The sequence below is a fragment of the Daucus carota genome, chromosome 9 (genome assembly GCF_001625215.2).
Source record: "Daucus carota subsp. sativus chromosome 9, DH1 v3.0, whole genome shotgun sequence".
Taxonomy (NCBI): Eukaryota; Viridiplantae; Streptophyta; class Magnoliopsida; order Apiales; family Apiaceae; genus Daucus; species Daucus carota.
The window spans coordinates 40,508,571-40,536,265 of NC_030389.2; the positions used below are offsets into that span (position 1 = coordinate 40,508,571).

General features: G+C 36.0%; 6 protein-coding genes across 22 annotated transcripts; all 6 read right to left on the reverse strand.

Annotated features, from left to right (window-relative positions):
• Positions 1 to 823: 823 nt before the first annotated feature.
• LOC108201820 (probable serine/threonine-protein kinase PBL11) lies at positions 824 to 2,684 on the reverse strand. The gene is made up of 5 exons (XM_017370126.2): positions 2,444 to 2,684; positions 2,161 to 2,299; positions 1,794 to 1,936; positions 1,569 to 1,695; positions 824 to 1,295 (listed from the first exon to the last, which is right to left on the reverse strand). The coding sequence occupies exons 1-5, from the start codon at positions 2,486 to 2,488 to the stop codon at positions 955 to 957; spliced, it is 795 nt and encodes a 264-aa protein (XP_017225615.1). The 5' UTR covers positions 2,489 to 2,684; the 3' UTR covers positions 824 to 954.
• On the reverse strand, positions 2,565 to 5,963 carry LOC108201817 (receptor-like protein kinase FERONIA). 2 transcript variants are annotated; one of them, XM_017370122.2, is made up of 3 exons: positions 5,823 to 5,963; positions 3,500 to 4,789; positions 2,565 to 2,703 (listed from the first exon to the last, which is right to left on the reverse strand). In XM_017370122.2, the coding sequence occupies exons 1-3, from the start codon at positions 5,860 to 5,862 to the stop codon at positions 2,690 to 2,692; spliced, it is 1,344 nt and encodes a 447-aa protein (XP_017225611.1). In that variant the 5' UTR covers positions 5,863 to 5,963; the 3' UTR covers positions 2,565 to 2,689. The 2 variants fall into 2 exon arrangements, with proteins under 2 accessions (XP_017225611.1, XP_017225612.1); XM_017370123.2 differs by having other exon boundaries at positions 3,500 to 4,778; positions 5,823 to 5,956.
• A 215-nt stretch (positions 5,964 to 6,178) lies between these two features.
• LOC108201815 (G-type lectin S-receptor-like serine/threonine-protein kinase At2g19130) lies at positions 6,179 to 10,763 on the reverse strand. 8 transcript variants are annotated; one of them, XM_064084289.1, is made up of 8 exons: positions 10,652 to 10,763; positions 10,493 to 10,570; positions 8,641 to 9,878; positions 8,028 to 8,272; positions 7,742 to 7,874; positions 6,931 to 7,156; positions 6,700 to 6,844; positions 6,179 to 6,608 (listed from the first exon to the last, which is right to left on the reverse strand). In XM_064084289.1, exons 3-8 carry the CDS (start codon positions 9,794 to 9,796, stop codon positions 6,303 to 6,305), a joined length of 2,211 nt encoding a protein of 736 aa, XP_063940359.1. In that variant the 5' UTR covers positions 9,797 to 9,878; positions 10,493 to 10,570; positions 10,652 to 10,763; the 3' UTR covers positions 6,179 to 6,302. The 8 variants fall into 8 exon arrangements, with proteins under 8 accessions (XP_063940359.1, XP_017225606.2, XP_063940356.1 ...); XM_017370117.2 differs by having other exon boundaries at positions 8,641 to 9,884; XM_064084286.1 differs by having other exon boundaries at positions 8,641 to 9,898.
• Positions 10,764 to 11,655: 892 nt separating this feature from the next.
• LOC108201821 (probable serine/threonine-protein kinase PBL9) lies at positions 11,656 to 13,365 on the reverse strand. Of its 2 annotated transcripts, none has more exons than XM_017370128.2 (5): positions 13,226 to 13,365; positions 13,044 to 13,139; positions 12,678 to 12,820; positions 12,473 to 12,596; positions 11,656 to 12,228 (listed from the first exon to the last, which is right to left on the reverse strand). In XM_017370128.2, exons 2-5 carry the CDS (start codon positions 13,075 to 13,077, stop codon positions 12,005 to 12,007), a joined length of 525 nt encoding a protein of 174 aa, XP_017225617.1. In that variant the 5' UTR covers positions 13,078 to 13,139; positions 13,226 to 13,365; the 3' UTR covers positions 11,656 to 12,004. The 2 variants fall into 2 exon arrangements, with proteins under 2 accessions (XP_017225617.1, XP_017225618.1); XM_017370129.2 differs by having other exon boundaries at positions 12,911 to 13,139.
• A 19-nt stretch (positions 13,366 to 13,384) lies between these two features.
• LOC108201816 (G-type lectin S-receptor-like serine/threonine-protein kinase SRK) lies at positions 13,385 to 18,490 on the reverse strand. 6 transcript variants are annotated; one of them, XM_064084291.1, is made up of 7 exons: positions 17,758 to 18,490; positions 16,341 to 17,473; positions 15,800 to 16,038; positions 15,507 to 15,639; positions 14,109 to 14,349; positions 13,881 to 14,022; positions 13,385 to 13,789 (listed from the first exon to the last, which is right to left on the reverse strand). In XM_064084291.1, coding segments are annotated over exons 1-7 (2,190 nt in total). In that variant the 5' UTR covers positions 17,760 to 18,490; the 3' UTR covers positions 13,385 to 13,489. The 6 variants fall into 6 exon arrangements, 4 of the variants coding, with proteins under 4 accessions (XP_063940361.1, XP_063940362.1, XP_017225608.1 ...); XM_064084292.1 differs by having other exon boundaries at positions 17,775 to 18,488; XM_017370119.2 differs by lacking the exon at positions 17,758 to 18,490 and having other exon boundaries at positions 16,341 to 17,650.
• A 2,127-nt stretch (positions 18,491 to 20,617) lies between these two features.
• Positions 20,618 to 25,848, reverse strand: LOC108201812 (uncharacterized). 3 transcript variants are annotated; one of them, XM_017370107.2, is made up of 6 exons: positions 24,229 to 25,848; positions 23,483 to 23,784; positions 23,202 to 23,337; positions 21,590 to 21,842; positions 21,361 to 21,508; positions 20,618 to 21,269 (listed from the first exon to the last, which is right to left on the reverse strand). In XM_017370107.2, the coding sequence occupies exons 1-6, from the start codon at positions 25,574 to 25,576 to the stop codon at positions 20,967 to 20,969; spliced, it is 2,490 nt and encodes an 829-aa protein (XP_017225596.1). In that variant the 5' UTR covers positions 25,577 to 25,848; the 3' UTR covers positions 20,618 to 20,966. The 3 variants fall into 3 exon arrangements, with proteins under 3 accessions (XP_017225596.1, XP_017225597.1, XP_063940355.1); XM_017370108.2 differs by having other exon boundaries at positions 21,590 to 21,824; positions 24,229 to 25,846; XM_064084285.1 differs by having other exon boundaries at positions 21,590 to 21,818; positions 24,229 to 25,845.
• Positions 25,849 to 27,695: the final 1,847 nt, after the last annotated feature.

Sequence of the window (27,695 nt, forward strand, 5' to 3'; positions counted from 1 at the left end):
ATCCTCACTTCCTCCCTTTTTTCTGATAAAAGATCGATATTCTGTTACTTGGCTTTTAACATTTTAACAAAGATGTTGTAAAAAAAAAAAATCATTTTAACAAAGATGTAATTTTAATTGTTATAATTTTATTATTTTTTAATTTAAAGTATGTTACTGTATTAAGATTATTATTTCTTAAAATGAAAAATAAATGGACTTTTATTTTTCCTCCTATTAATAATCAGGAAAAGAATGGAACCTTCCTTGGCAAGATCATCTCAGCTTTTTTACGAAATTTATATTATTACTGTGAAATAATAGATCATATTCGTGTATAGGAAGAGAAAGCACGTGTTCCAGTTCTGTACCAGATAGTGAGCAATTTTATCAAATGTACCTAACTTCATTTTATTTAATAATAAATTTGCTTGAAAACTTAAAATTTTCTGGTTCAACTTTATATCAAGTCATACTACTAAACTCGATTCATCTGGGAATAGGTTATGTGATAACATTTTTAATTCAACTGGTTTGAAAGAAGAAATAATTCGGCATCATAGAAGAAGTTGGTCGAAAAAGGGTACATTATCACGTCAACCTCAGACCATTTTGACAGAAAGAGCTGATGTATTAAAATGTATCCGATATGATATTTATGTGATAGGATAACGTATCTTTTTAGTTAAATGAGCAATATACGCTTTTCTTTTTTTTTTTCTTTTTCATTATATCATATGTTCACATCTATTTTAGAGATAAAATGTTATATTTTTAAAACAAAAAAAATGACAGTATATATTTGTAATAAAATCGGAAAGATCATATAACTGCAAATATTTATATTTTCTTTTTTGTAAAAGTGGCAATCTCCCAAAATTTTAATGCAACTTCTATACAGCTCTTCATAAAATTTCAACTCTTGAGGCCTATCAGAGGACTTCCCTTGTGATATTCTTCACAGTTTTCCGAATCTTAGAGTTGCTCTAGTACATTTACAACTTGGTTTGCATCAGGTCTTGATTTTGGATTCAGAGAAAGGCATTTAAGAGTGAGGGAAGAAACTCTCAGTGCTGCATCCACTGTATATTGACCTTGGATGTCTGCATCTATGACATCCATAATTTGAAACTCACTGGTAATGTACAGGTCATGTTGCCCTGTTAGAAGGGCCTGCTTGCTCGTATGATCAGCGTCACTCACATTGGTAACAGGATCATGTTCGTGTTTAAGAATCTCGAATACAGATTTTCCTGTCAAAATTTCCACCAGAACACCTCCAAAGCTGAATATATCGCTTTTCATTGATTGATGACCTTCACAATAAGAGATTGGCTTGGAATTAGAAGAGCTATAAACGAGATTAAGAGAATGAGAATATGTGAGTGAAACAAGTTATAAGTAAGCATGTGCATGATGAATATGGTTTCTCAATTAATAATATTGACGCGAGCAGAGCAGATTTCAAGCCATCATGATAATAACTGAGGCCATGGATAAAAAATGTGAATCAATTTTGTTAAGGATAATTTCAACATATCTGCATTAAGTTGAACCTGTTTGGGCAATTTATTATGTTAAACAATAACCTGTTTCAACATATTCTGGAGCCATGTAACTATTTGTTCCCCGAATAGTTGTAGCAGAGACATGGGTTCTTTCAGGTTCTGGTCCGTCTTTTGCAAACTCAAAACCTGAGAGCTTTGCGTTAAATTTCTGTCAATTAGTAATAAAAAGGTTGGTAAGTAAATGCTGTAATTAAAATGGGAACACTAGATAACACTAAATTTTAACAGTCCAATGGTTTCACATACGGAATCAATTAGTATATTTCCTGTGTGGATATCACCGTGAACAACATATGCTTCTGGACTGTGAAGATATGCAAGAGCCTTTGCTGCACCAAGAGCAATACTTAGACGAAGATTCCAGGAGAGTGGTTGAAAGTAAGAAACCCCTGTTTCAATTGAATCCGGTAGCTACATCACAAATCAGTTGATATCACAAGCATATATTACAAAATATAGGTCTCATGATTAAATTTTAAAACTGCCATGGCTCATAACTTCTGAAATGTTGCAGTAAATAAGAGTGGTTCCTTTGCAACACCATAGCATAGTTTCTGGTTTGTCAGTAAGAGAAATTTAATTTGGCTTGAGCTAATAAGATGGAGAAACTCACTCTTAGATAAATAGTCTCTTAAGCTTCTCTGAGGCATGAAGCCATGATATACAAGAAGTCGATGCTTCTTCTTTAAGCAGTAGCCTATCAATTTCACAAGATTAGGATGACAAAGTCTCCCCAGAATATTGATTTCATTCTGTGTCAAAGAGGTAACAAAGGTAACTCAGCCAGGTTAGTTAAAATTCGAACCAGCCAGTAATTCAGTCAGCTTAATGAAAAAGTTGGTACACAAAAAATAACAGGGAAAAAGCAGGGTATATAGTTAAAAGTTAATACTAACCAGCCAGTACTGCTCGTTACAGTTGGCATCATTGCGATCTGTCATCACCTTTACTGCAATACCCCGAACTTCAGTACCCAGTTTTGCTGCAGTGTTCTCATCAACCAAGCCGTTGTAAATAGGACCAGAAACAACATGGCCGACTTTACTGTTAGGATGGAAGTTGCTGGTAGCTATATTCAGATCATTGGGCGTGTAATGCTTTAAATTTGATGACTGTGGGATGACTGGCAGTGAACCATTTTTTTAATCTTTATTGACTGCAAAAGGTTAATAAACTCATAAAACTGAATACTATAATCATTGCTAACTAAGGAGAACAAACCGTTATTGCAACAGGTTCTTGTCATATACTCATATAGACGGAGAGAAATAAAACTGTAGTGCATTTAAACTCTGGTAAATGCATGATCAGAAAAAACTGGTTTCTACTTTTAAACATTTAGACTGCTAAAATGACTGTTATGGCTTGCTCGGCTGCATAAAGTGAACCTGAAATTTCAGCAATGACTAAAATATATCAATTCCTAGTTCGACTCCGCTTTTAAGCTCATACCTTTTAATTACCAATAGTTAAGCTCAATAATTTAATTTATATATTAGGCCCCAATCTTATGAAGTAAGCCCTCATTACAAATATCTCACTTAACCCATCACAGAAGGGGATTGCAGAGGAAGAGAATGAAGGTGGCCGGAAAAGTAAAGGCCCTGCTATGAAGAAGGGGTCACAGACTCACAACTGTTATCAACATGTGCTCATGTGCACTAGTACTATAACCTCCATTGTTATTTATGGGTAAGGTCAATTCCAAGAAATCTATATACTCATTCACACATTTGTATCTGCTGAGACTAAAAATCCTCCAGATTTTCCTACAAGTGAGGGATATCTACAAGGGTAAGCCTAGCAGATATGAGATAACCTTCATTTTTGTAATGTTTTCTACTACATAAAGGAAGATTCTTGTTTGGAGAATTTACAAAATTGGGTTGTGGATTGATAACTTGCTATCTCAATATCTTAAGTCTTAATAATGTTAACAAAGTTAATTTTACCTGACATGGCCCCGGCTGTAGCCGTAAGAAATGCAACAAATCTTTTTAGAGCAGAAGACTGTTTTTTCTGATGCCTGCTATTAGAAACATTCACCATTTCCTTTTCGGAATTTTCATACTTAGCCTCAGGTCCTGATAAATCTATGTCTTCATGATCGTCATCACTAGTCATAACCTCGGGTAAATAATATTCAGTACTCTTTTCCTGCAGTGCCAAGGCAGATTCTAGACCGACCACAATCTCAGCCATAGTGGGACGATGCTTAGGTCCAAAATGTAAACATTGGATTGCGACTTTTACATAAGCCTCTAGAGAATCAGAAAAGACATCCCCCTTTATTCTGTGATCAATTATCTGACCCAATATTCCTTCTTTGAAGCAGTGTTGCGCCCATCCAGCCAAACCCCTTTGCTCTTCACTGCGAGTCCTGTCCACTGCTGGCCTTCCACAAAAAACCTCAAACAGCACCACACCAAAGGAATACACATCTGATCTCCACGTCAGTCTATGAGTTAAAAAATAATACGGATCAAAATAACCATAGGTGCCTTTGACATGAGTACTTACAAATGTAGTTGCCTGATTTGCTAGACTTGTTTTAGATAATCCAAAATCCGAAATTTTAGCTTCCAGATTATCATCCAGCAGAATGTTCGTGGTCTTTACATCACGGTGTATAATTCTTTGCTTAATGCCTGTACCCGTGTGAAGGTAATGCAGTCCACGTGCTGCTCCGATGCAAATCTTGAGGCGCTGAACCCATGACAGTGATGGCCGAGATTTATACAGATGATCAGCTAATGTGCCACCTGACATAAATTCATAAACAAGAATCATCTCATGACCTTCATCGCAATAACCAATTAGTGACACTAGATGGCTGTGACGAAGTTGGGAGAGCATCTCAATCTCAGTCCGGAACTCTGTCGATCCCTGTCTAGACATGGATTGTAACCGCTTTATGGCAACCACAGTAGGTCCATTTTCAAAAGTACCCTTGTAAACCTTCCCGAACCCACCTTCTCCAATGACCAGTTCATCGCAGAAATTTGATGTCGCCTTTTGCATCTGATCAAGTGAGAAACGATGACACAATCCTTGAAGAGACAATGATAAGAGCCCTTGGTTCTCCTCCACAAACTCAGCTTCTTGATCTTGTCGAAACTTATAAACCACACAGCTCAAGATAGTGATGAGAATAATCACACCATTTACAATGATGTTTGTATATCCGAATAAAAATTCCAAATCTTGTGTCATTGTAAATTTGTACCACAACTGCAGGAAGACTATAAGTACTGTAAGACAATAAATTTTGTAACAACACTTGATCCAACCTCTCAATTCTTTAGAAAAATGAACAAGATAAAGGATTTATTTCATGAATATCAAGCTGTGGTTGACTGACTTCTTTAGCTAGTGGAGGTCAACAACACACAAGAACCAAACTTTGTCCCGGAAACACTGAGTCAAACCTGAACTTAATTTTCTTTCTCTAAATTTAGAAACTGAGACAAGTCAAATTTCTGACAGCTAGACCAATCTGTGGTTCAGAAAACATGCGTGGGAAGTGATCTCATGATCTCCTAATTTAGAGGCAAACAAGGTACACAGGATTGCTATTGACTCATCAGTATTAAGTCCAAGCCTGTTTGGGTGAGCTTATGACTTATGACTTAACGTGATTTATGACTTAACGTGATTTATGTGATATAAGCTGAGAGATTAAAATGTCTGTTTGGGTAATTTTGACTTATTAATGACTTATGAGTTATTAAAAATATAATAATAAAAATAAAAATGATTTATGTGTAACTTATGACTTAGGAGTAATTCTTATCAAAATTAAAATCAAAAAAATTTAGTTACCGCAAAAAGTACCTCAAACTAACTTCTGACTTTAAGTTAGTTTCTGGCTTATTTCATATTAAGCTGATTTCTGACTTATTACACAAACAGACATTTTTCAACTCAAAGCCAGAGATGACTTCAAGCCCGGGCAAACACGCTCCAAGTCTTTGTGTTCCAGAATGTTGTCTACTTCCTTCACTAACAAATTACAAATAGTTAAAACCCTCTTCTCCCAAACTGTGTCTTTACCCATTTGTTTACAATTAGGAAGAAAAAAGTGGTGGGACTCAAGACTGACCCATGTCTAATTTATAGCTTTAAAATGATGGATGTGATTTATGTTTATATTATAAAGGTTTAAAAATTTTAGAAAATTTAGAAGTATAAAAAATATGGAGGCACATCCATAAATGAAAATGTTAAGAATTGATTGGACTTTTGTAATTTTTGCATATCAGAGAGTAGACAAACCTTGTGCAGGTTTGAGCCCCAGAGATGCCCAGCAGAACATAGTCAAATTTGCATGCTAACTGGGAGTTAGTTCACAACTCGTTCACAAAGAAATCTGAGAGACTTCAATCTCACTACTGAGGCAGTTCAATATCCCTTGGTTCCCTCAACAAAGAGTGCCCCGCATTTATCTTCCATGTTTTTCAGAAAACAACTGTGAAATCGGTTAGAGCAAATGAACAATCAAATGAAAACTTTGTTTCTCTTAGGAATTTTATCAAACATTTCATGTGATCCACAACTGCAGCTGCAGGAAGACAACAAATCTTGCAATAACAACAAAACTCCAAGTCCAACCTCTCTATTGTTCAGAAAAATGAACAAGATACACGATTCGTTTCATAAATATCAAGCTGTGGTTGACTGACACCTTCAGCTTATGGAGGTCAACAACACACAAGAAGCGAACTTTCTCCCAGCAAGCCAAGTCAAATTTGCATGCTACCTAGGAGTGAGTACACTACTCGTTGAAAAAGAATTCTGAGAAATGTTATCTAGATCTAAGTTATTCATGTAAAAATTGTTTTCATATTGGTATAAACTGGGATCCTTTGGCTGAGGCAGTTCAATATCACTAGTGAGCATCAAAACCACCGTGGACATGGTCGGCCTGTCTTCTGGACGTGGTTGCACACACAATAGCCCAATTTGAATTGCTCGAATCAGTTGAGATTGATCATATGATCCCATGGCTTCTTCAAACATTAATAGTACCATAAATTTTATGGTTTGATGGACACGCCATGCCTATAATTAGATACTATAACTCTGAGTTATATTATATAAAAAAGAAAAATTTACACATTCTATGAACTCCAAACTAAAACTGGGCACTTACATTACCGAGAAACCCAAGGTTGTTGTCGAAAAAATCTAACGTTTTCATTCCACATATTATCTCTAGCACTATTACACCGAAGCTGTAAACATCATATTTTTCTGAGACTATCCCGTTAAGTAAATACTCTGGAGACATGTAGACCCTGCAGAAACCCATGAAGATTGTTAACTAAAATTTATAACCATTAGTTGGGAGCAGATACTTAAAAAGTTTGGCTGAAATTATTACAAATTTCCATAGACACTTGCGCTTGATATACATTCACTTTCCCCAAAAACCTTGGCTAATCTGAAGTCTGAAATTTTTGGAGTCATCTCAGAGTCAAGCAGAATATTGCTGGAGTTCAGATTTCTATGGATGATTCTCGGTCTAGAGCTTTTATGAAAATAGAGGATTCCTCTAGCTATACCATTTATGATGTTGCAGCGCATTGGCCAATCCATTGATTCTTTGTCTGTTCCAAGTCAAATATACATAAGAGATCATGGTTGTAACAAATTACATCCGAAATGGCTAATATCAGTATCATATATATCCACGGAAAAAAGGGAGGCATTATTAACACCTCGAAAATATAACTACCTTAAAGAAGATAATCAAAACTGTAGTTGGGCAGATATTATGCGTGAGAAAGATTATTATCGACGCTGTTGCTTGGGCATTCTCATCATTACTCTCACTACACATCAATCCTGATTCTTGATGTATACATTGTTTTAATAAGTTACTAATTAGTTATTTATATCAATTCAATTTAAAAATGTTTGTTTGATTCCGAAGTAGTCAGCGAAGAAAGGCACTTTTCATGAAAATGTTATAAAAAGCTTCAAAGTGTACAAATGCAAACCTTTCAGATAACAATGTATATTTTTTCGTCTGGGGAGTTTATGTGACAAGTGTACATAAAATAATACAAGATGGCTTATATGTTAACATCCCTGGTTCATAGTATACTTTAAACTTCGACAAGTACATGATTTTTAACAGGTAGGAAAATATTTACAGGACTAGAGGTCTAGAAAAAGATTGGGAAACTCACTGTTCAAATGATTTTTCAAGTTGCTCTGAGGCATGAAGTCATATACTAGAAGTTGATCATCTTCTTTATAGCTGTACCCGAGCAATCTCACAACATTAGGATGACAGAGATTCCCCAGAGAGTTAATTTCTGCCTGTGGTCAAAGATGTGGCAAAAATGTTAGTCAGCTAGCTTACTCTAATTTTGAACAAAAACTAAGTTAATAAACTGACAAATCCTAAGATAACAGATTTAAAGTAATTTTTGCGGAAAAATACTTTAAATTTCAGAAAAGCTTAATGCTTACCAACCACTGCCGGCAATCTTGGGAATCGGTGAGATGTAATCTCTTTACTGCAATGGCCAGGCCAGTACCCCATTCTCCAGCAGCAAATGTGTTCTCATCAACCCAGCCTTTGAAAACTACATAAGCACCATTACCAATTTTACTGTCAGGATGAAAATTCCTAGTAGCTACACGAAGCTCGTCAAATGAGAAACTCTTCAACTTTGATGGCTTCAGAACTTTAATGATGGGTCTCATTGTATTGCCTGAAAGAGGGAAATCAAATAAACTCTTGAATTTGTATTGTCAATATTTTATAGAAAATGCTTATCGAAATTCATATACTCAAGCCTTGTTTTGAAGGCTGTTACATCTGACTTGGGAAATAGGTTTCTACTTTCTAGTCTTCCATTGTTCCAAGTAGATCATAGTTTTCAGTTTTCACCAATGATGTGCTGGTTTAAGGAGGTATATCTATGACATAATACCAACAAATATGCAGAAGCCGTCCTCTATTACATATATAAATTCCACAGTTAAGATGGCTTCACAGGTTAGTTGAAACAAATCACTGATATTGCTTCATCCAGGTAATTTATTGGCACATAGAAATAAAAGAGGAATTGATGTTTACCTGAGAACGCCCGGGCTCTAACTGAAAGAAGGCCAATTATCCTCTTTCTGAATGTCATCCCAACAGAAGACTGCTTTTTGCGATGGCAACTATTAGACAATATAGTCCTTTCTGAATATTCATATTCTACACTGTGGTTAGCATCGTTCCCCTCATGTATCAAATAATCTACGTCTTTGGTATGATCAATAGGCAATATATCGACTAAAGGATAATATGCACTTTTTTTTTGCAATGTCAAAGCTAATTCAAGACCCGCCAGAACATCAGCCATAGTAGGACGGAGCTTAGGCTGGAAATTCAAACACATGATAGCAACGTCCACGTATGCTTTTAAGGAATTGAAGGATATGTTCCCCTTGATTCTGTGATCAGCTAGCTTGTCCAGGATCCCCTCTTTGAAGCAGTGTTGTGCCCAATTAGCTAGATTCATTTGCTCTTCATCTAGACTCGTATCCACTACTGGTCTTCCACACAAGACCTCAAATAACACTACACCAAATGCGTAGACATCAGATTTTGTGGATAATGTGTGAGTCGATACATAGTATGGATCTAGATAACCACGTGTGCCTTTGACATGAGCGCTTACATGTGTTGACGTCTGATTTGCTGGACCTATTTTCGACAGTCCAAAGTCTGAAATTTTAGCTCCCAAAGTATCATCCAGTAGAATGTTGTTAGTCTTGACATCTCTATGTATAATTCTGTTCCCAATGCTTGTACCACTGTGAAGGTAGTCTAGTCCATGTGCTGCCCCAATGCAAATCTTGATCCGCTGCATCCATGATAGAGGACGTAAAGAGGTATCACCTTTTCTCGATCTTTTATGCAGATGATCAGCAAGGCTTCCATGAGACATAAGATCATAGACCAGGATCATCTCCTCACATTCATCACAATAGCCAATGAAAGACACTATGTTGCTGTTTTGGAACTGGGAAAGCACCTCAATCTCTGTGCGGAACTCCTTAATTCCTTGATTGGACCCTGATTTCAACCGCTTTATTGCAACTTGTCTGTTGCCAAAGTATCTGAGTCCTTTGTAAACCTTCCCAAATCCGCCTTTTCCAATCACTAGTTTCTCATCAAAGTTGTTTGTTGCCGACTGCATGACTCTAAGTCGAAAACGCCTACATTTTTCTGGTACAGACATCGGCAAGTGATTGGTTTTATTATGTGCTGGAATTTGGTCTTTTGCGTTTCCTTGAGTTTAGTTTCTTCTGGTATTGACGCTTCTGGAGCTTATAATAAAGCACTATATTCATGAGATTGGGAACCCCATTTGAATTACAATAAATTAAGCACAATACAAGAACCAAAATGAAAAAGAAGAAGAGAAAAGGAGATGCGATGATTAAGTCAATGGGAACATAACATCCTAGATGAAAACCTGTTGGTACAAGCAAAACACAGGGTCAACATTCAACAATATACAATTATAACACTTTATTTTCTCCGAAATTAAGCAGAATGAAGTTCAATACACACTATGTAATTAAGCTATACTTCTATGCCATGTAAACTTTTACTAGACTTGTTCACTAGTGATCCAAGTTCCAACTAGATGAGCCATATGTTTTTTTCCCAAGTTTTTTACAAGAGAACTTTCATTTTTATCTCAATTTTGGAGAAAAAGGTTTGGAGTGAAATTATATCATAATTGCATCCATTTTCACTTATTTTTGTCTCTTTAAAAAACTCGAGAGCATAAATAAGAGTGAAAGTTATATAAATTTACTTTCTCTTCGCTTGCTTTACTTTCTGTTTATAACTCGGGAGTAGGACGTTGATGGCCATACATGTTAAAAGCATTATCCACTGTATACTTTAATAAGATGGAGAAACTCACAATGCAAGTACTTGTCCAAGCTGTACTGAGGCAAGAATTCATATACGGGAAATTGTTCACTTTCTTTGCAGCTGAACCCTAGCAATCGCAATTCTCACAACATTAAAGATTACCTCAAATTTATAAATTTAGAAAGTTCTCAAAAGGTTTATAGCTTACCTACCACTCCCGTCATCTATGGAACTTCGTGAATCAGAGCCCTTTTGGCAGAGGTCAAGAATCAAGATCGTGACTTATCGTGAATTGACGTAGGGGGTGTTTGGGGCGGACTTAAAAGCCAGAATCTGGAGTTTTAAGTTATAAGCACTTATTTGTAGCGTAAAAAGTCGAAAAGCACTTATCAAAAACCAGCATTCCTGCTTTTGTTCCATGACTTCTACTTTTTTTTCTTAAACATTTTAATTACTTATAAATCTTAACTAATTTCTAACTTCTATTTTACTTATTTTATTTTAAGTAAGAAGCATTGAACTTAAAATGTGTGTCATAATCTTGATTTATGAGTTATTAAAAATCGGTATTTTTACCGTGTACACATGGGCACACAATGAAACAAAGTTTAATGGGCTTGGTGCATTTTTATTGGTAATCTAATCATAAATATGGATAACTCTCTTGCATTTACACCAATTCCACCAATTAAATTTAATCTACCAAACTCATAAAAATTTAGTGTTTATTCATTAATTATTGTGTGCCCTCAGGGACATACTAGAAAGTCTCATTAAAAATATAATAATGAAAAACGAGTTATTAAGAATTGATTATTTAGGAGTAATTTTTGTACAATTTTTTTTAAAAATTTTATCCAGCGAAAAAAATATCTTAAACTAAAATTTGACTTTAAATCGGTTTGTGATTTAATTCTAACTTTAGACTAACTTAAAATTTTATTACATGAATAGACGTTTTTCGGTTTAAAAACTTTAATTTCAAGTCAATTTATGATTTGTTAGTTTGTGTCGGCACAGAAATCTGAATTTTTATTGAGTGAAGCACATTAGAGAAGATCCAGCGGTGACCCCAGGGCATCATGTAGGATGGGTTGGTGCAAAATCACAACGCAGAAGTTTCTCAGAAATTTGAAATGCCGCGTCAGTCAATTAACACGGCTGTCCTACGTGTAAATTCAGCAATATTCTTTGCGTTGCTAAAATATGGAGTAGCATAAAAAGGTTCCAAATGAGCACGATTGGATAGCCTGGATTTATCCTTTGTTGTTCCGGGACATCCGGGTATATGCCTGCACTGTCAAACAAAAAAAAAAACAAAAAAAAGTTTCCAAATGGTAGACACTACATTAACAAGAACAGAGTATCTCCTCTGTTATTTTCTTCCCTATTAAAGTTATTTAAAGCCCATGCAGCAGAATGCTTTCAGAGACGTCAGAGTCTAGACTCTAGAGGTCTTCACTCTGTATATTTCATAAGTTTTACAAATCTTGAAGCTGCTCAAGTTCCTTCACCACCTGGTTTGCATCAGGTCTTTATTTGGGATCCACAGAGAGGCATTTCAGCGCGAGGGAAGAAGCTCGTAGTGCTGCTGTGATCGTATACTGGCCTCGGATATCTGCATCCATGACATCCAAATCGTCGGTTCTCTGGTAGGACAAGACTTAGCCCAAGAAACAAGACCCTCTTCCCTTGCACAGAGCAACTCAAATACACTTTGTCCTGTTAAAATTTCTCTCAGAACAACTCCAAAGCCGTAGACATCACTTTTCATTGTTATACGACCTTCATCACAACAAATCTTTTGGGATTAATAAAGGCATACAATGAGATTGGTAAAAACATGATACAGTTGTTAGCCTTAAACCATAAAGGGGTTTCAATATTGACGCTGAATGATACTGTAGATTTAGGATTAAGCCGTTCAGTGCTTTTTTTTACTGAATATATGCTGTTAACATACGTATGACCGGGACCCTGACCCTATATGCATTATGTGGAACCCCATAAGATTATATGGAAAAATAACCTGTAGCCACATATTCTGGAGCTATGCAACACACTGTTCCATTCATCTCTGTGGAAACGTGAGTCCTATCATGTTCTGGTCCTTTTTTTGCCAATCCGAACCCAGAGAGCTTCGCATTGCAATTCTGCCAATCAATATCAAAAATAAAATTTTAATGGGAAAACTAACTCAGAATAAATGTGAACGACTGAATTGTTCCACCTACTGAATCAATCAATATATTGGCCGTTTTATAATCACGATGAATCACATTTGCTTCTGGACTGTGAAGATATGCAAGTCCCTTTGCTGCATCAAGAGCAATCCTCATGCGAAGTTTCCAAGATAGCGGTTGAAAGTAGGAATCCCCTGTTTAAATAATCAAGTAGATATGTCACTTTGTAGTTTCTGACCATCACAGATTCTGTAATACCACATCAATTTGAATATTAGCTATACATTGATTATATTGAATAATTTGATCTTGCCAAACAGATATTCAAAAATTGTCTTGTCAAAACCCTAGGGCACTTTCAGAGTTAACAGAGACATATTGCTATTTGCTCCTTTATTCTGGGATCAATTATCTGACCGATATTCCTTCTTTGTAGCAGTGTTGCGCCCATCCAGCTAATCCCATTTTGTACTAGTGCCTGTCCACTGCTGGCCTTCCACAAAAAACCTCAAGCTGCAGCACACCAAAGGAATACACGTCAGATCTCCACGTCAGTCTATGAGTTAAAAAATAATATAGATCAAAATAACCAAAGGTACCTTTGACATGATTGCTGACAAATGTAGTTGCCTGATTTACTGGACTTGTTTTAGATAATCCAAAATCCGAAATTTGAGCTTGCAGATTATATCATCCAGTAAAATATTTGTGGTCTTTACATCACGATGTATAAAAAAATTAAAACATAAATATAAGGATATCCAAAAATAAAAATTATAAAGAATTGATCGAATTTCCATCATTTTTAGATATCTGGGCAGGTCTGAGCACCAGAGATGCACAAACATGGTGAAATTTGCATGCTACCTAGGAGCGAGTACACTACTTGTTGACAAAGAATTCTGAGAAATGTTATCTAGGTCTAAGTTCATGTTAAAATTGTTCTCGTATAGGTCAAGACTGGGATCCTTTGGCTGAGGCAGTTCAATATCACTAGTGAGCATCAAAACCACCATGGACATGGTCGGCCTGTCTTCTGGACGTGGTTGCACACACAATAGCCCAATCTTAATTGCTCGAATCAGTTGAGATTGATCATATGATCCCATGCCTATCTCAGCCAATGCTTCAAAATGTTTTCCTTCTCGATGGACACGCCACACCTATAATCAGATAATATAACCGTGACTTGTATTATATAAAAAAGAAAAATTTACACATTCCATGAACTCCAAACTAAAACTGGGTGCTTACATAACTGAGAATGAAAAGGTTGTGGCCATAAAAATCTTTCGTTTTCATTCCACATATTATCTCTAGCACTATTACACCGAAGCTGTAGACATCAGATTTTTCTGACACTATCCCGTTTACATACTCTGGAGACATGTAGGCCCTGCAGCAAACCCATGAAAATTGTTAACAAAAATTTATAACCATTGGTGGGAGAAAATATTAAAGAAGTTTAATTGAAATAATTACGGATATCCATAGACACGACTTGTGCTTAATATACATTCACTTTCCCCAAAAACCCTGGCTAATCCGAAGTCTGAAATTTTTGGATTCATCTCAGAGTCAAGTAGAATATTTCCGGGGTTCAGATTTCTATTGATGACTCTCGGTCTAGAGCTCTTATGAAAATAGAGGATTCCTCTAGCTATACCATTTATGATGTTGCAGCGCATTGGCCAATCCATTGATCCCCGTCCTCTTTCTTCGTCTGTTCCAAATCCAATGTCAATTAAATATACATAAGAAGTCATGGTTGTTTCAAATTACATCCGAAAAAGTTAACATCAGTATCATATATATCCACAGAAAAAAGAGAGGCGTTATTAACACCTCGAAAATGAACCTACCTAAAAGCAGATAATTAATCTAAACTGTAGTTGGGCAGATTTATGCGTGAGAAGGATTGTTATCAATGCTGTTGCTTGGGTATTCTCATCATTACGCTCACTAAACATCAATCCTGATTCTTCATGTATACATTGCTTTACTAGGCTACTAATTAATTATCAAAACAATTCATTTTAGCAATGTTTGTTTAATTTGCCACGTGTTTTAATCAATATGCTTAGTGTTTTAAACACATCTGTTATATAAACGAATACAACGTTTATGTTGTTGGAATCGCCTAGCTTCTAGGGATTAAGACAATAATAACTTTATGCATAACATATGCTCCTTTAGAGCCTATGGTTGTCCGTCCTTTCCCTATGTTACTTTTTTACTCTTAGTGTTACTATTACAGTATTTCTTTGACTACTTTCAGCGCTACTGCTTTTGTTATATCAAATCGGGTCTCTGCAGAAACAAATCGAGGTAAGGGTTTCATCAATCTTAATCTCCTCAGACCCTACTAGGCACCGAGCACCGGGTATGTTTGCTTTCATTAGGTTTCATACCATATATGAATAATTGCGCTACCCTACCTTATGACATACCATATATTTATGGCTTATTAACATTTTGGCCATAAAATATTCACTTTTAGCTACATGAATCCAAAAAGAGAACAGAAAATGTGGGATTTAAACCCTGAAGTTTGAGATTCCTACATTTTGAACTTTATATGTATTTTTGCTTCTGAAAATACCATTCCTCGAATTCAGAAATAGTCAGTGAAGAAGGGCACTTTTCATGAGAATGTTATAAATAGGTTCGAAGTGCACAAATGCCAACCTTTCAGATAACAATGTATATTATTTTGTTTGGGGGGTTTATGTGACAAGTGTACATAAAATAATACAATGATGGCTTATATGTAAAAACCCTGGTTCACAGTATACCTTAAACTTTGACATGTACGTGATTGTCCTCAGGTAGGCAATAATTTACAGGACTATAGGTCTAGAAAAAGATTGGGAAACTCACTGTTCAAATGCTTTTGCAAGTTGCCCTGAGGCATGAATTCATATACTAGAAGTTGATCATCCTCTTTAAAGCTGTACCCGAGCAATCTCACAACATTAGGATGACAGAGATTCCCCAGAGAGTTGATTTCTGCCTGCAGTCAAAGAGGTGGCAAAGAGTTAGTCAGCTAGCTTACTCTAATTTTGAACAAAAACTTATTTTTTAAACTGAGTAATCCTCAGATATTAAAATAAAATAAATCTTAGCGGAAAAACAATTTAAATTTTAGAAAAGATTAATGCTTAGTTGCTTACCAACCACCGCCGGAAACTAGTGGAATGTAATTTCTTTACTGCAATGACAAGGCCAGTACCCTGTTTTACAGCAGCAAATGTGTTCTCATCAACCCAGCCCTTAAAAACTTCACCATAATCACCATTACCAATCATACTGTCAGGATGAAAATTCCTAGTAGCTACACGAAGCTCATCAAATGAGAAATTCTTTAACTTTGATGGTTGCAGAACTTTAATGATGGGACTCTTTCTATTGCCTGGAAGAGGGAAATCAAATAAACTCTTGAATTTGTATTGTCTGAAAGAGGTCACATCAAATCAATATTTTATTGTAAATGCTTATCGAAATTCATATACTCAAGCCTTGTTTTAAAGGCTGTTACATCTGACTTGGGAAATATGTTTCTAGTCTTCCATTGTTCCAGGTAGATCATAGTTTTCACCAATGATGTGCTGGTTTAAGGAGGTATATCTACGACATAATACCAATATATATGCACAAGCCATCTTCTATTACATATATAAATTCCATAGAACTAAAAGAGGAATTTATTTTTACCTGAGAACGCCCGAGCTCTGACTGAAAGAAGGCCAATTATCCTTTTCCCGAATGTCATCCCAACAGAAGACGGCTTTTTGCGATGGCAACCATTAGACAATATAGTCCTTTCTGAATATTCATATTCTACCCTGTGGTTAGCATCGTTCCCCTCATGTATCAAATAATCTACGTCTTTGGTATGATCAATAGGCAATATATCGACTAAAGGATAATATGCACTTTTTTTTTGCAATGTCAAAGCTAATTCAAGACCCGCCAGAACATCAGCCATAGTAGGACGGAGCTTCGGCTGGAAATTCAAACACATGATAGCAACGTCCACGTATGCTTTTAAGGAATTAAAGGATATGTTCCCCTTGATTCTGTGATCAGCTAGCTTGTCCAGGATCCCCTCTTTGAAGCAGTGTTGTGCCCAATTAGCTAGATTCATTTGCTCTTCATCTAGACTCGTATCCACTACTGGTCTTCCACACAAGACCTCAAATAACACAACACCAAATGCGTAGACATCAGATTTTGTAGATAATGTGTGAGTCGAAACATAGTATGGATCTAGATAACCATGTGTGCCTTTGACATGAGCGCTTACATATGTTGACGTCTGATTTGCTGGACCTATTTTCGACAGTCCAAAGTCTGAAATTTTAGCTCCCAAAGTGTCATCCAGTAGAATGTTGTTACTCTTGACATCTCTATGTATAACTCTGTTCCCAATGCTTGTACCACTGTGAAGGTAGTCTAGTCCATGTGCTGCCCCAATGCAAATCTTGATCCGCTGCATCCATGATAGAGGACGTAACGAGGTATCACCTTTTCTAGATCTTTTATGCAGATGATCAGCAAGGCTTCCATGAGACATAAGTTCATAGACTAGGATCATCTCCTCACATTCATCGCAATAGCCAATGAAAGGCACTATGTTGCAGTTTTGGAACTGGGAAAGTATCTCAATCTCTGTGCGAAACTCCTTGATTCCTTGATTGGACCCTGATTTCAACCGCTTTATAGCAACTTTTCTGTTGCCAAAGTATCTGAGTCCTTTGTAAACCTTCCCAAAGCCGCCTTTTCCAATCACTAGTTTCTCATCAAAGTTGTTTGTTGCTGACTGCATGACTCTAAGTCGAAAACGCCTACATTCCATTTGAATTACAATAAATTAAGCACGATAATCACGAAGCTGGTCTGATTAATCACAATACAAGAACCAAAATCAGAAAGAAGAAGAGAAAAGGAGATGTGATGATTAAGTCAATGAGAACATAACATCCTAAATGAAAACCTTTTGGTACAGGCAAAACGCGGGGTCAAAATTCAACAATATGTGACCCTACAATTATAACACTGAATTTTCTCCCAAATTAAGCAATTATGATTACACTTCCAAATTAATATGTAATTAAGCTAGACATATTACATGACTACATGACTAACCGAGCGACAAAATCTGGTGGGTGGGAACTCCTGCGATACGCACGGTTTGGGGGCCGATGTCCTTTGATGAAATCTTCCCACCGTCTCTTCAACTCAGGTGTGCGTCCGGGAGCAGGTCACCTCGTAACCCTTTTGATCAAGACAAGGCCCATGAAGTTCGAACCCCGTGACCCTTTTGATCAAGGCAAGGCCTCATTTCCACCGGGCGGCTCTCACACTCTCTATGTCATCCAGCAGAATGGTGTTAGTCTTGTCTTGACCTCTCTATGTATAACTTTGTTCCCAACACTTCGTGCTGCCCCAATGCAGATCTTGATGCGTTGCGCCCATGAAAAAGGATCTAGATCTTTTATGTAGATGATCTGCAAGGTTTCCACGAAACATAAGATCATAAACTAGGATCATCTCCTCACATTCATCGCAATAGCCACTGAAATAAACTAAAATTCTGTGTTGGAACAGGGAAAGTAGAACTCCTTGATTCCTTTGGACCCTGATTTCAACCGCTTTATAGCAACCTTTCTCTGCCCAAAGTCTAGGATCCCTTTGTAACTCTTCCAAAGTAAGCGACTGGTGACACTTGCAGTTTGGTTTCTTGTAATACTTGCTGTTTCTGGAGCTTATTAGGCAAGAAATTCAATAGAGTCGTGAGAATCGAAAACCCATCTGAGTTGTTTATCGAAGCATTAAAATGTGTACCAAACAGTGAATTAGTATTTTATATTTTTATCCAAGTGAAGTCTTTGGTGATGAGATAATGCTGCGGTGCTGCCCCCTTCTCCCACGTGTATAGACAGGTCAAGAAAGTAAAAGAGACGCTCAAAGCATGGACGGAGCCAGGTTTCCAATAATGTGTGGGCAAATTTTTTTTCAGCTTAATACTCTCTCCGTATCCGTATCAAAATACATGTGATTTTGATTTTTTTTACATAATTTGAGATGTAAAAATAATATACTTCTACATATTATTTTTCAATTTCTTTTTCTGAATAAAAATTTAAGATCTATATTTTTATTCAGAAAAATAAATTTTGATAAATAATATGTAAAAATATATTATTTTTTCATCTCAAGTTACATGAAAAAAAATCAAAATGACATATATTTTGGAACGGAGGGAGTATTTTTTTGCACACAAGCTGGGAACAACTGCTGCACAAAAACATTACTACGTCTACAGCCCAGCCTGGGAAGTGGGAACAAAAAGTGCCTGGATAACAAAAACAAAGTGCAGTAAGGTCGTTTGAGTAAATTTAAAAAAATGATTTCTTTTTTAAGATAAAGAAATGGATTAGAAGTGAGAAGTAAATAAGTTAATAAACTGTCTGGAAAAGAAGTAGAAGCTCTAAAAGAGAAGTTAGCCTTCTCAAATTCTTAAAAGTGTATCCACTTATTTACATAAACAGATTAAAAAAGCAAAAATCGGAACCAGCTTTTGCTTCTTGAAAACAAACAGCCCGTGCATCAACTTACAAAGCACAATATAAGAACAAAAACAGAAGAGAAAAGGCCTTGAGTGTCACCTTTGTGACACATAATGACCCAACTGGCACAGTATAAAAATATGGCCCCGGTCTGTCACTCGAAAACCCAACTTTAACCTGCGTTTCCTAACTCCCCTTAAAACGCCAGACGCACCCACGTTTTGTACTTTTTTTTTTTTTTTTTTTTTTTACTTTTTTATTTGTTATTCGGACAAAACGTCACCTACAGTCACGTTTATAATATATGTTTTTATATTTTACATATATTTTAGAATTAATAGTTTTAATAGTTTTTAAATATTTTAGGATTCACTTTTGGATTTTAAAATAATTTATTTATACTTGAAATAAAATTGTTGTTTATAATAAAAACTTGAAATTAATAATTTTTAATATTTTAGGGTTCATTTTTGGGTTTTAGAATGATTAATTTATACTTTAAATTAAATTGACTGACGATTAGGGTTTAGGATCGAGGGTTTAGGGCCTTTAGACCCTACTCCCTCGAGCCTAAACCCTAATTAATGCGAGGCTGCAGGGCCGAAGGCCCCAAAGCCGAGAAACCGGCGGAATAAATAAATTTACAATCGTTAACATTTAGGGTTTAGGTTTGGGTTGTAGAATAATTAATTCGTACTGTATATTAAATTGGCCGACGGTTAGGGTTTAGGATTGAGGGTGTAGGGCCGTTAGGCCCTACTCGCTCGAGCCTAAACCCTAATTAATGCGAGGCTGCAGGGCCGAAGGCCCTAAAGCCGAGAAACCGGCGGAATAAATTTATTTACAATCGTTAACATTTAGGGTTTAGCTTTGGGTTGTAGAATGATTAATTCGTACTGTATATTAAATTGGCTAACGGTTAGGGTTTAGGATTGAGGGTATTAATTCGAGGCTTTAGGGCCGAGGAACCGGTTTAATAAAATAATAATTAGAAAGTAAATTAACAGTCATTAATAGATGGTTCATATTTGGGTTTTAAAATAATTAATTTATACTTAAAAAAATTTTAGGGTTGAAATAAACGCTACATAAAATAGCGTTTTTCATTTATTACATTATTACATATGAATGTGTTAAACGTAAGTTTTGCTAAAGCCCATTAAAAAGCAAGCCCAATAAAGAAACATAGCAAAACGTGGGACGAAGTCCCGTTTTGTGTCTCTAGCTCTGCAGAACGTGAAGCGAAGTGACGTTTTACCCGAAACGCCTGCTGAAGACGCGTTTTGGGGTGACACCCAGGGCCATTTTAATAGATCGTGGCAAACAGGGCCTTTATGTTACTAACTGTGCCCCAGAGGGCCAACACCCAAAAGAGAACTTCAATATCGTGAAGTGCAAAAACATGGTATGAAAGGAGGCAACTGACAAAGCATGTCCCTGATAAGTAAGGGTCGCTTGTCACTGTAGCTACAGTGCGTGCGGCCACACTATAAATACTAGCATCCTCACAATTTAGCGGGGATGGGGAAAAATCAAGACAAAGAACGCTACACGCACAAAACAGACCATACAACCGACATCCTGATATCAACTCCCGTTTGTATAAACCTAATTACCAAGCACGAGACGCTTCACAGGATACATCCCGTACGATGTTGTTTTGAAGGCCTCAGGTAAGCCGGAAACTGCCTGGAAACAGTGACACCCACAACGAACAGAGGACGTATCACTTCCCAACAGAATGATTAGGACATAAGGCTGTTGCATGCTATCTAGGAGTTAATAAACTGGTTGTTGGTGAAGATATTTCAGAATATTTATGGATCGATGGTGAAGATATTTGGGAATCGAGTTCTTCCCTAAAATAGGCCGGCCGTTTTGGCTGAGGCAGTTCAATACCACCACTCAGCATCGAAATTACCATGGCCATGCTTGGTCTGTCTTTTGGATATTCTTGCACACACAATAATCCAACTTGAATTGCTCGAGACAGTTCAGACTGATTACATGATCCTATGGTTGCCTCATCAAACAGTTCCAAACATCTTTCTTTGAGATAGAGTCCCCATGCCTACATGTCAATATTACAAGTATGATCACAGATTTTGGAACAATGAGTTTATACAAATTGAATATATTCTTGACAAAATCTGGACACTTACATGACCAGCAAGGAAGTCGGGATCTAATTGTCTGAAACTTGTATTTTCTCTTCCACTTACTATCTCCAGAACTAATACCCCAAAACTATAAACATCAGATTTGACCGAAAATTTCCCATGAATTAAATACTCGGGAGACATGTAGCCGCTGCATGAAACCCAATAGAAATTGTTAGCCAAGTCATAATAGTGGTAGGAGTGAGTTAGAAAATTCGGTTTACGTAATTACTATGTGCCAACTACGCGCATCGTGCTCATTTCACTTTCACTTTCCCCCAAAATCTTAGCCCCTCCAAAGTATGAAATTCTTGGATTCATCTCATGGTCAAGTAGTATGTTACTAGCATTAAGATTTCTATGCATGACTGTTGGTTTTGAATCCCGGTGAAGATAGAGAATTCCTCTAGCTATACCATCTATGATGTTGTAGCGTGTTGGCCAATCTAATAGCCGTCCTCCTTTCACTGTTCCAAACGCCAAGTCTGTCAATTATCATGGTGTATTGAGCAATAACAATTTTACTAAATTATATTTGAGAAAGGTAGCATGTTCATCGAAATATTAAAAAAAGAAATTAGGCATCAACAGCTCGGAATGATCCTACCAAAAAGCAGCAAATTTGAACTGTCGGAATGTACAGATGTACTTATGTATCCAAATGGCATCATAGTTTTGTAGTTTAAGATTAACTACTCATCAAAGGATTCCCATAAAAGGTGATGCTTAGCCTTTGCAGCATTGGCAGTACTATATGCGTCAAAAGCCAAATAACTCCCAATTAATAATACTCCCTCCATCCCCTGAGTTGTATGCGCAAGGGAGCGGAATCGTTGGCACGAAAAATAAAGCAGCTGACCTAGTAGCATGGGCTGCAACAAGGACTCGGTGCTTCTCTAAAGTATAGTACTATAACTTATTTCTAAATATATTTTTTCTGAATAAAAATTTAACTATTAAATTTTTATTCAGAAAAACAAAATTTTAAAATAAGTTATAGAACTATATTCTATAAAAGCATTAAATTGCATGTCAAATAGTGAATGTATAGAATTAAATGGGACGGAGGGAATTCTAGCTTATAACGGAAGGAGTATTTTTATTTTTGAAATTTGACTTTACACATATGTACAGGATCACTTTAAAAGATAATTTATAATTATAATATTTTATTATTATATTAATGATTTTTATACCCAATAAGTTGTAAACGCCAAAAAATTATCCACACATATAAAATTTACTTCTTACATGTACTTAACTTCTCATTTATAAATAATAAATATTGTTTTTAAGTTAAGCCAAACATCCTAGAATCCCTTTTCAACAAAATAAGCAGCTAAATCTCAATTCAGTTGGATCCAGGCAAATATGGATTAATATATATTCCCTTTGTCCCCTACAAATGTTTATATTTGGTTGGGCACATAAGTTAAGAAAATATGTAAAGTAAGAGTGAAAAGTAAGAAAAATGAGGATAGTGGTTGGACTATAGATATTTAATGTATAAATTAAAGTATATTGGAAGAATAATGGTGGTAGTTGATTTTTATATTATTAATTTTTACTTAAATTTGAAACATAAAAAATTGGATGAAACATCTTAAAAAACGTAAGAGGAAAGTATACAGAAGAGTTGGAACAGATTACAACCTAAATTCTAACAAAAAATAAACATGGACGATCATGGCAGCAGAGTTAGTATAACTTGAGTTTGCTAAATAGATCCAAATTGGAGTTTGTTTCTTTTTTTTTTTTTTTGTCAGGAGATCCAAATTGGAGTTTTGGAAAACAAAAATGTATAGAAAATAATGGGATTATAGCTAACAAGATTGAGAACTCACTCTTGATTAGATGATCTTTTAAGCTGGTTTGCTGCAGATAATCGTATACTAGAAATCGATTTTCCTCTTCCAGGCAGTACCCAATCAATCTCACAACATTAGGATGACAAAGATTCCCCAGATAATTGATTTCTGCCTGTACTTAAAAGAGGTGGCAGACAGTTAATTAGGCAAGTTTACTTGAAATTTGAACAAAAGAAATCAAATTTAAAACTAATCCAAAATTTGTTAAACAAAACTAAACGTAACCGGTAAAGATTTCAGAAATTCTTGATACTAACCAACCAATCGCCGCGACCTTCATGTACCAATCTCTTTACAGCAATAAACTGTCCAGTGCCCCACTTTGCAGCAGCAAATGTATTCGCATCAACCCAGCCCATAAAAACAACACCATAAGCATCTTGCTTTACCACACTGTCAGGATGGAAATTTCTAGTAGCCACACTAAGATCATTGAATGTAAAGCTCTTCAAGTTTGATGAGTGCAGAACCTTTTCCTGGTCCAAAGGTTCTTGTCTGACCAATGGAGTTACCGGTAAGAAGCTTGCACGATTGTCGGCCTTCAATTTCTTACTCTTAACTGACAGATCAGCATAACAATTAGCAAAAAAACAGTACACATCACTGAATCTTAATTAAAATTTTAGTAAATGCTAAAAGTACTGTTTTTGCAGACTGCAGTCTTAACTTGGAATCTCTTGCATGAGAACAAAAAGAAAGTGGTTTCTGATTTAAAATTCCGTAATATAATTATAATGCAAAAAGATCATATTTTTTACCCTCAACGTGTTAATTTTAGGAAATCTGTCAATGGCATAATACAAATATGCGCATACACCATCATATTTGACAAATAGAAAAAGCCAGTTCGTTTCAGTTCATGATCAGAATTCTATGATTTTTCATAGTTAAGACATTAATAAAGACTCTAATTGGAAGATAGCTTCACAGGTAAATGATTTAAACTACAACTATTGCTTCTTCCAGGTGACTTTGTGTACATACATGAACAGATTAGGTTTACCTGAGAAAGCCCAAGCTTTAACTGAAAGAAGGCCACTTATCCTTTTTCTGAAAGTCATCCCAACAGAAGACTGCTTTTTGTGATGCCAACCATTAGAAACGTTTATAATTCCTTCCCCCGTATGTTCACATTCTTGGCTGTGATTATTATCTTTAGCCTCAGGTATCGAACAATCTACAATTTCAGTACAATGAATAGGCATAATCTCACATTCTTGGCTGTGATTATTATCTTTAGCCTCAGGTATTGAACAATCTACAATTTCAGTACAATGAATAGGCATCATCTCGACTAAAGGATATTGTGTACTCTTTCTTTGCAATGTCAATGCAGATTCTAGACCAACCACAACCTCAGCCATTGTAGGACGGTGCTTGGGTTGATAATACAAACACTTGATAGCAGTGTCCATATACACATGTAAGGCGTCAGAGGAAATGACCCCCTTGATATTCGGATCAGTTATCTGGTCAAGGAGTCCCTCTTTGAAGCAGTGCTGTGCCCATCCAACTATATTAATTTGCTCATCATCCAGGCTTCTATCCACTGCTCGTCTTCCACACAAGACCTCCAATAAGACGACACCAAATGCATAGACATCAGATTTCCTGGTCAATCTGTGAGTTGAGATATAATATGGATCAAGATAACCCGGAGTGCCTTTGACACGGGTGCTCACATGTGTACATGTCTGATTTGCTGGACCTGTTTTGGACAGTCCAAAGTCTGAAATTCTAGCTTCCAAATTCTCATCCAGCAGAATGTTTGTAGTCTTGACATCTCTGTGTATAACTCTACTCTTAATGCTTGTGCCAGTGTGAAGGTAATCAAGTCCATGTGCAGCACCAACACAAATCTTGAGGCGCTGCACCCATGATAAAGGAGGTAAAGACATATCGCCTTTGTTTACCCGTTTATGCAGATGATCAGCAAGGTTTCCAGAAGGCATATATTCATAAACTAGGATCATTTCCTCACTCTCGTCACAATAACCAATGAGAGGGACTAAATGGCTGTGTCGAAACTGTGAAAGCATTTCAATCTCTGTCTGAAATTCCTTTCTTCCTTGCGTAGACGTGGATTTCAACCGCTTTATAGCAACAATCCTCTGTCCAAGGTCTATGATCCCTTTGTAAACCATTCCAAACCCGCCTTTTCCGATCACCAGTTCCTGTTGAAAGTTGTCTGTTGCCAACTGGATCTCTTGAAGTGAAAAACGACGACATAACTGTCGTACAGACAAAGGCAAGCGATCGGTTTGCTGTGCTTCTTTGAGTTTCTGGAGCTTATAAACCAAGATATTCAGTAGAGTTATGAGAATCACCACGCTACTTGAGTTGTCTGTCATTGGACCAGATGTCTTAGAGTAACTTATATAAACAGAAACGAAATCTAAGAGAAACTAACAATAATCTACTTAATAGAAGCAATAAAAAGAAGGAATGTTCAAAAGAACATCAGCAAGCTCATTTGATGACTACAAGACAACTACAAAAGCCAAGTCAACAACAAGAGCAAAGGAGGAATTAAAACTAAAATATTTTAAAAGATGAAATTTTATTTAGTGAAGCACATGAAAGAAGATTCAACGGTGACCCCAGAGCATAATGTAGGATGGGCTGATGGAAAATCACAACGCAGAAGTTTCTCAGAAATTTAAAAGACCACACCAGTCAACTGTCACTGGTGTCCTAAGTCTAAAGTAAGCAATATTCTATACATTGTTACAACATATCTACCACATCCTATTTATAACGTGTCACTTAAGATCCAAAATAACAAATGTATCGCAATCCTTATGTGAATTTCCAATTTCAAAGTAAGTTCCAGGGTGGCACATCTGGATCTGGTTAATTAGTAATATTGTAAAGTACACTTACAGTTTTGTATACTTATTTGCTTTGCAAAAATTAGGGAAATAAGTAAATGAAAATATTGTGCAAGTCAGTCAGAAAACAAATACTCATTGGCCACTGAGTTTAATATGACCGGCTGAATATAGTAAATGTAATGGGCTAATATTTTATTATATAATCCTGACACCAGGTATTTGATCGAATCCAGATATGAATCTGGTCAGGGTATCTCTGAAATTTGGGATCATATATTATTTGAGCTTATTTTTTCCGTCAATTTGGATAGTTTACAAAATGACATGTATAATATTTTCGAGCCAAATCCAAACCAAGATACTGGATAGCGATAGTCCGAATCAATTTTCAACCCTGTCGCGGATATTTCTTGATGAGATAAGCCGAGATTTGGACCATTTACTGCAAGTTTATATAAGAGACTTAGAGAGTACCAACCAACAACAAGACCATATTTACCAGTACTGCTACTGCAACTAATATCGGAAAGGAAAGGACCAAATTCAAACATTTTATGAGCATTTATGACAAACACGATAAGGGTAATCCGGAAAGAACACAAATAATAAACTTGGAAAACAAATTACGAACCTTCGGTACAGGGGGTCGAAGCATTACACCAACCAAGAAGTTGAACATTTAACCGAATGATTCTCCAGCGGCCAAAAAAAATCTAAGAAATTGGGATTAACAACGACGAACACGTATGCTTGGAGCAGGTATTGATAAAATAAATTACATTTTTAAGTGGATTTAATTTTTATAATAGTATACATATATTTCAAATTAAGAAAGTATCTCATATTCGTTATATGACAAAAAAATTGAGTTTAATTTAATAAAAAAGTGAAATTTCATGTTCTTTCTTCATAGATAAGTCTTTTTTTTCGGGTGTGACAAAAAAAAGTCCTTATTTTTGGATTTTGTCATTAAAAAGTCTTTATTTTCGGGTCAATTACGAGTAATCTGAATTTAACTTGAAAATAATCTTTTTTTCGGTTAATTTGAGGTCAATCCGAATCCGAAAAACTCAAACTCGAACTCGTATTTTACGGATCGAATTCTTGTCGGGTTATCGGGTCAGGTCCAATATTAGTCCGGTCACAGGGGTAAACAGTATTGTGGCGAATCAATGCAGTGTGGAATTGAGGAGGAAGTGAGGGTTATGATTTTCAGGACCGAAAATCTGTATTGATAAGAGTGATTGATTACGACAAAATTAATTGAATCTGCAGCTTTAGTTAAGACATATGTACTGATGGTTTGGAACCCGTGTAAATGTTTGCGATTTAAGTTTTATAAAATGATTTTACAGTCGTCTGATAAACAAATGGATGGACTGGATTTTTAAAGGAGCCGCGGGCAAAAAAGTGCAGTCCGATGAGCTGTAGAAATCGTGACAAGGCAGCTTCTGACTTCTTTCAATAAAAAATCAACTTTTATTTTTTTATCGTAAAAAATCGGAAGCACTTTTAAAAAATGAAAATGCTATCTTTTATTTTTGAAATTCTGCTTGTTTTCCGGATATTTAATAACTTATATTTTAATTATTTCTCACTTCTATTCACTTTAATTTAAAATTTTTTAAAATTTACG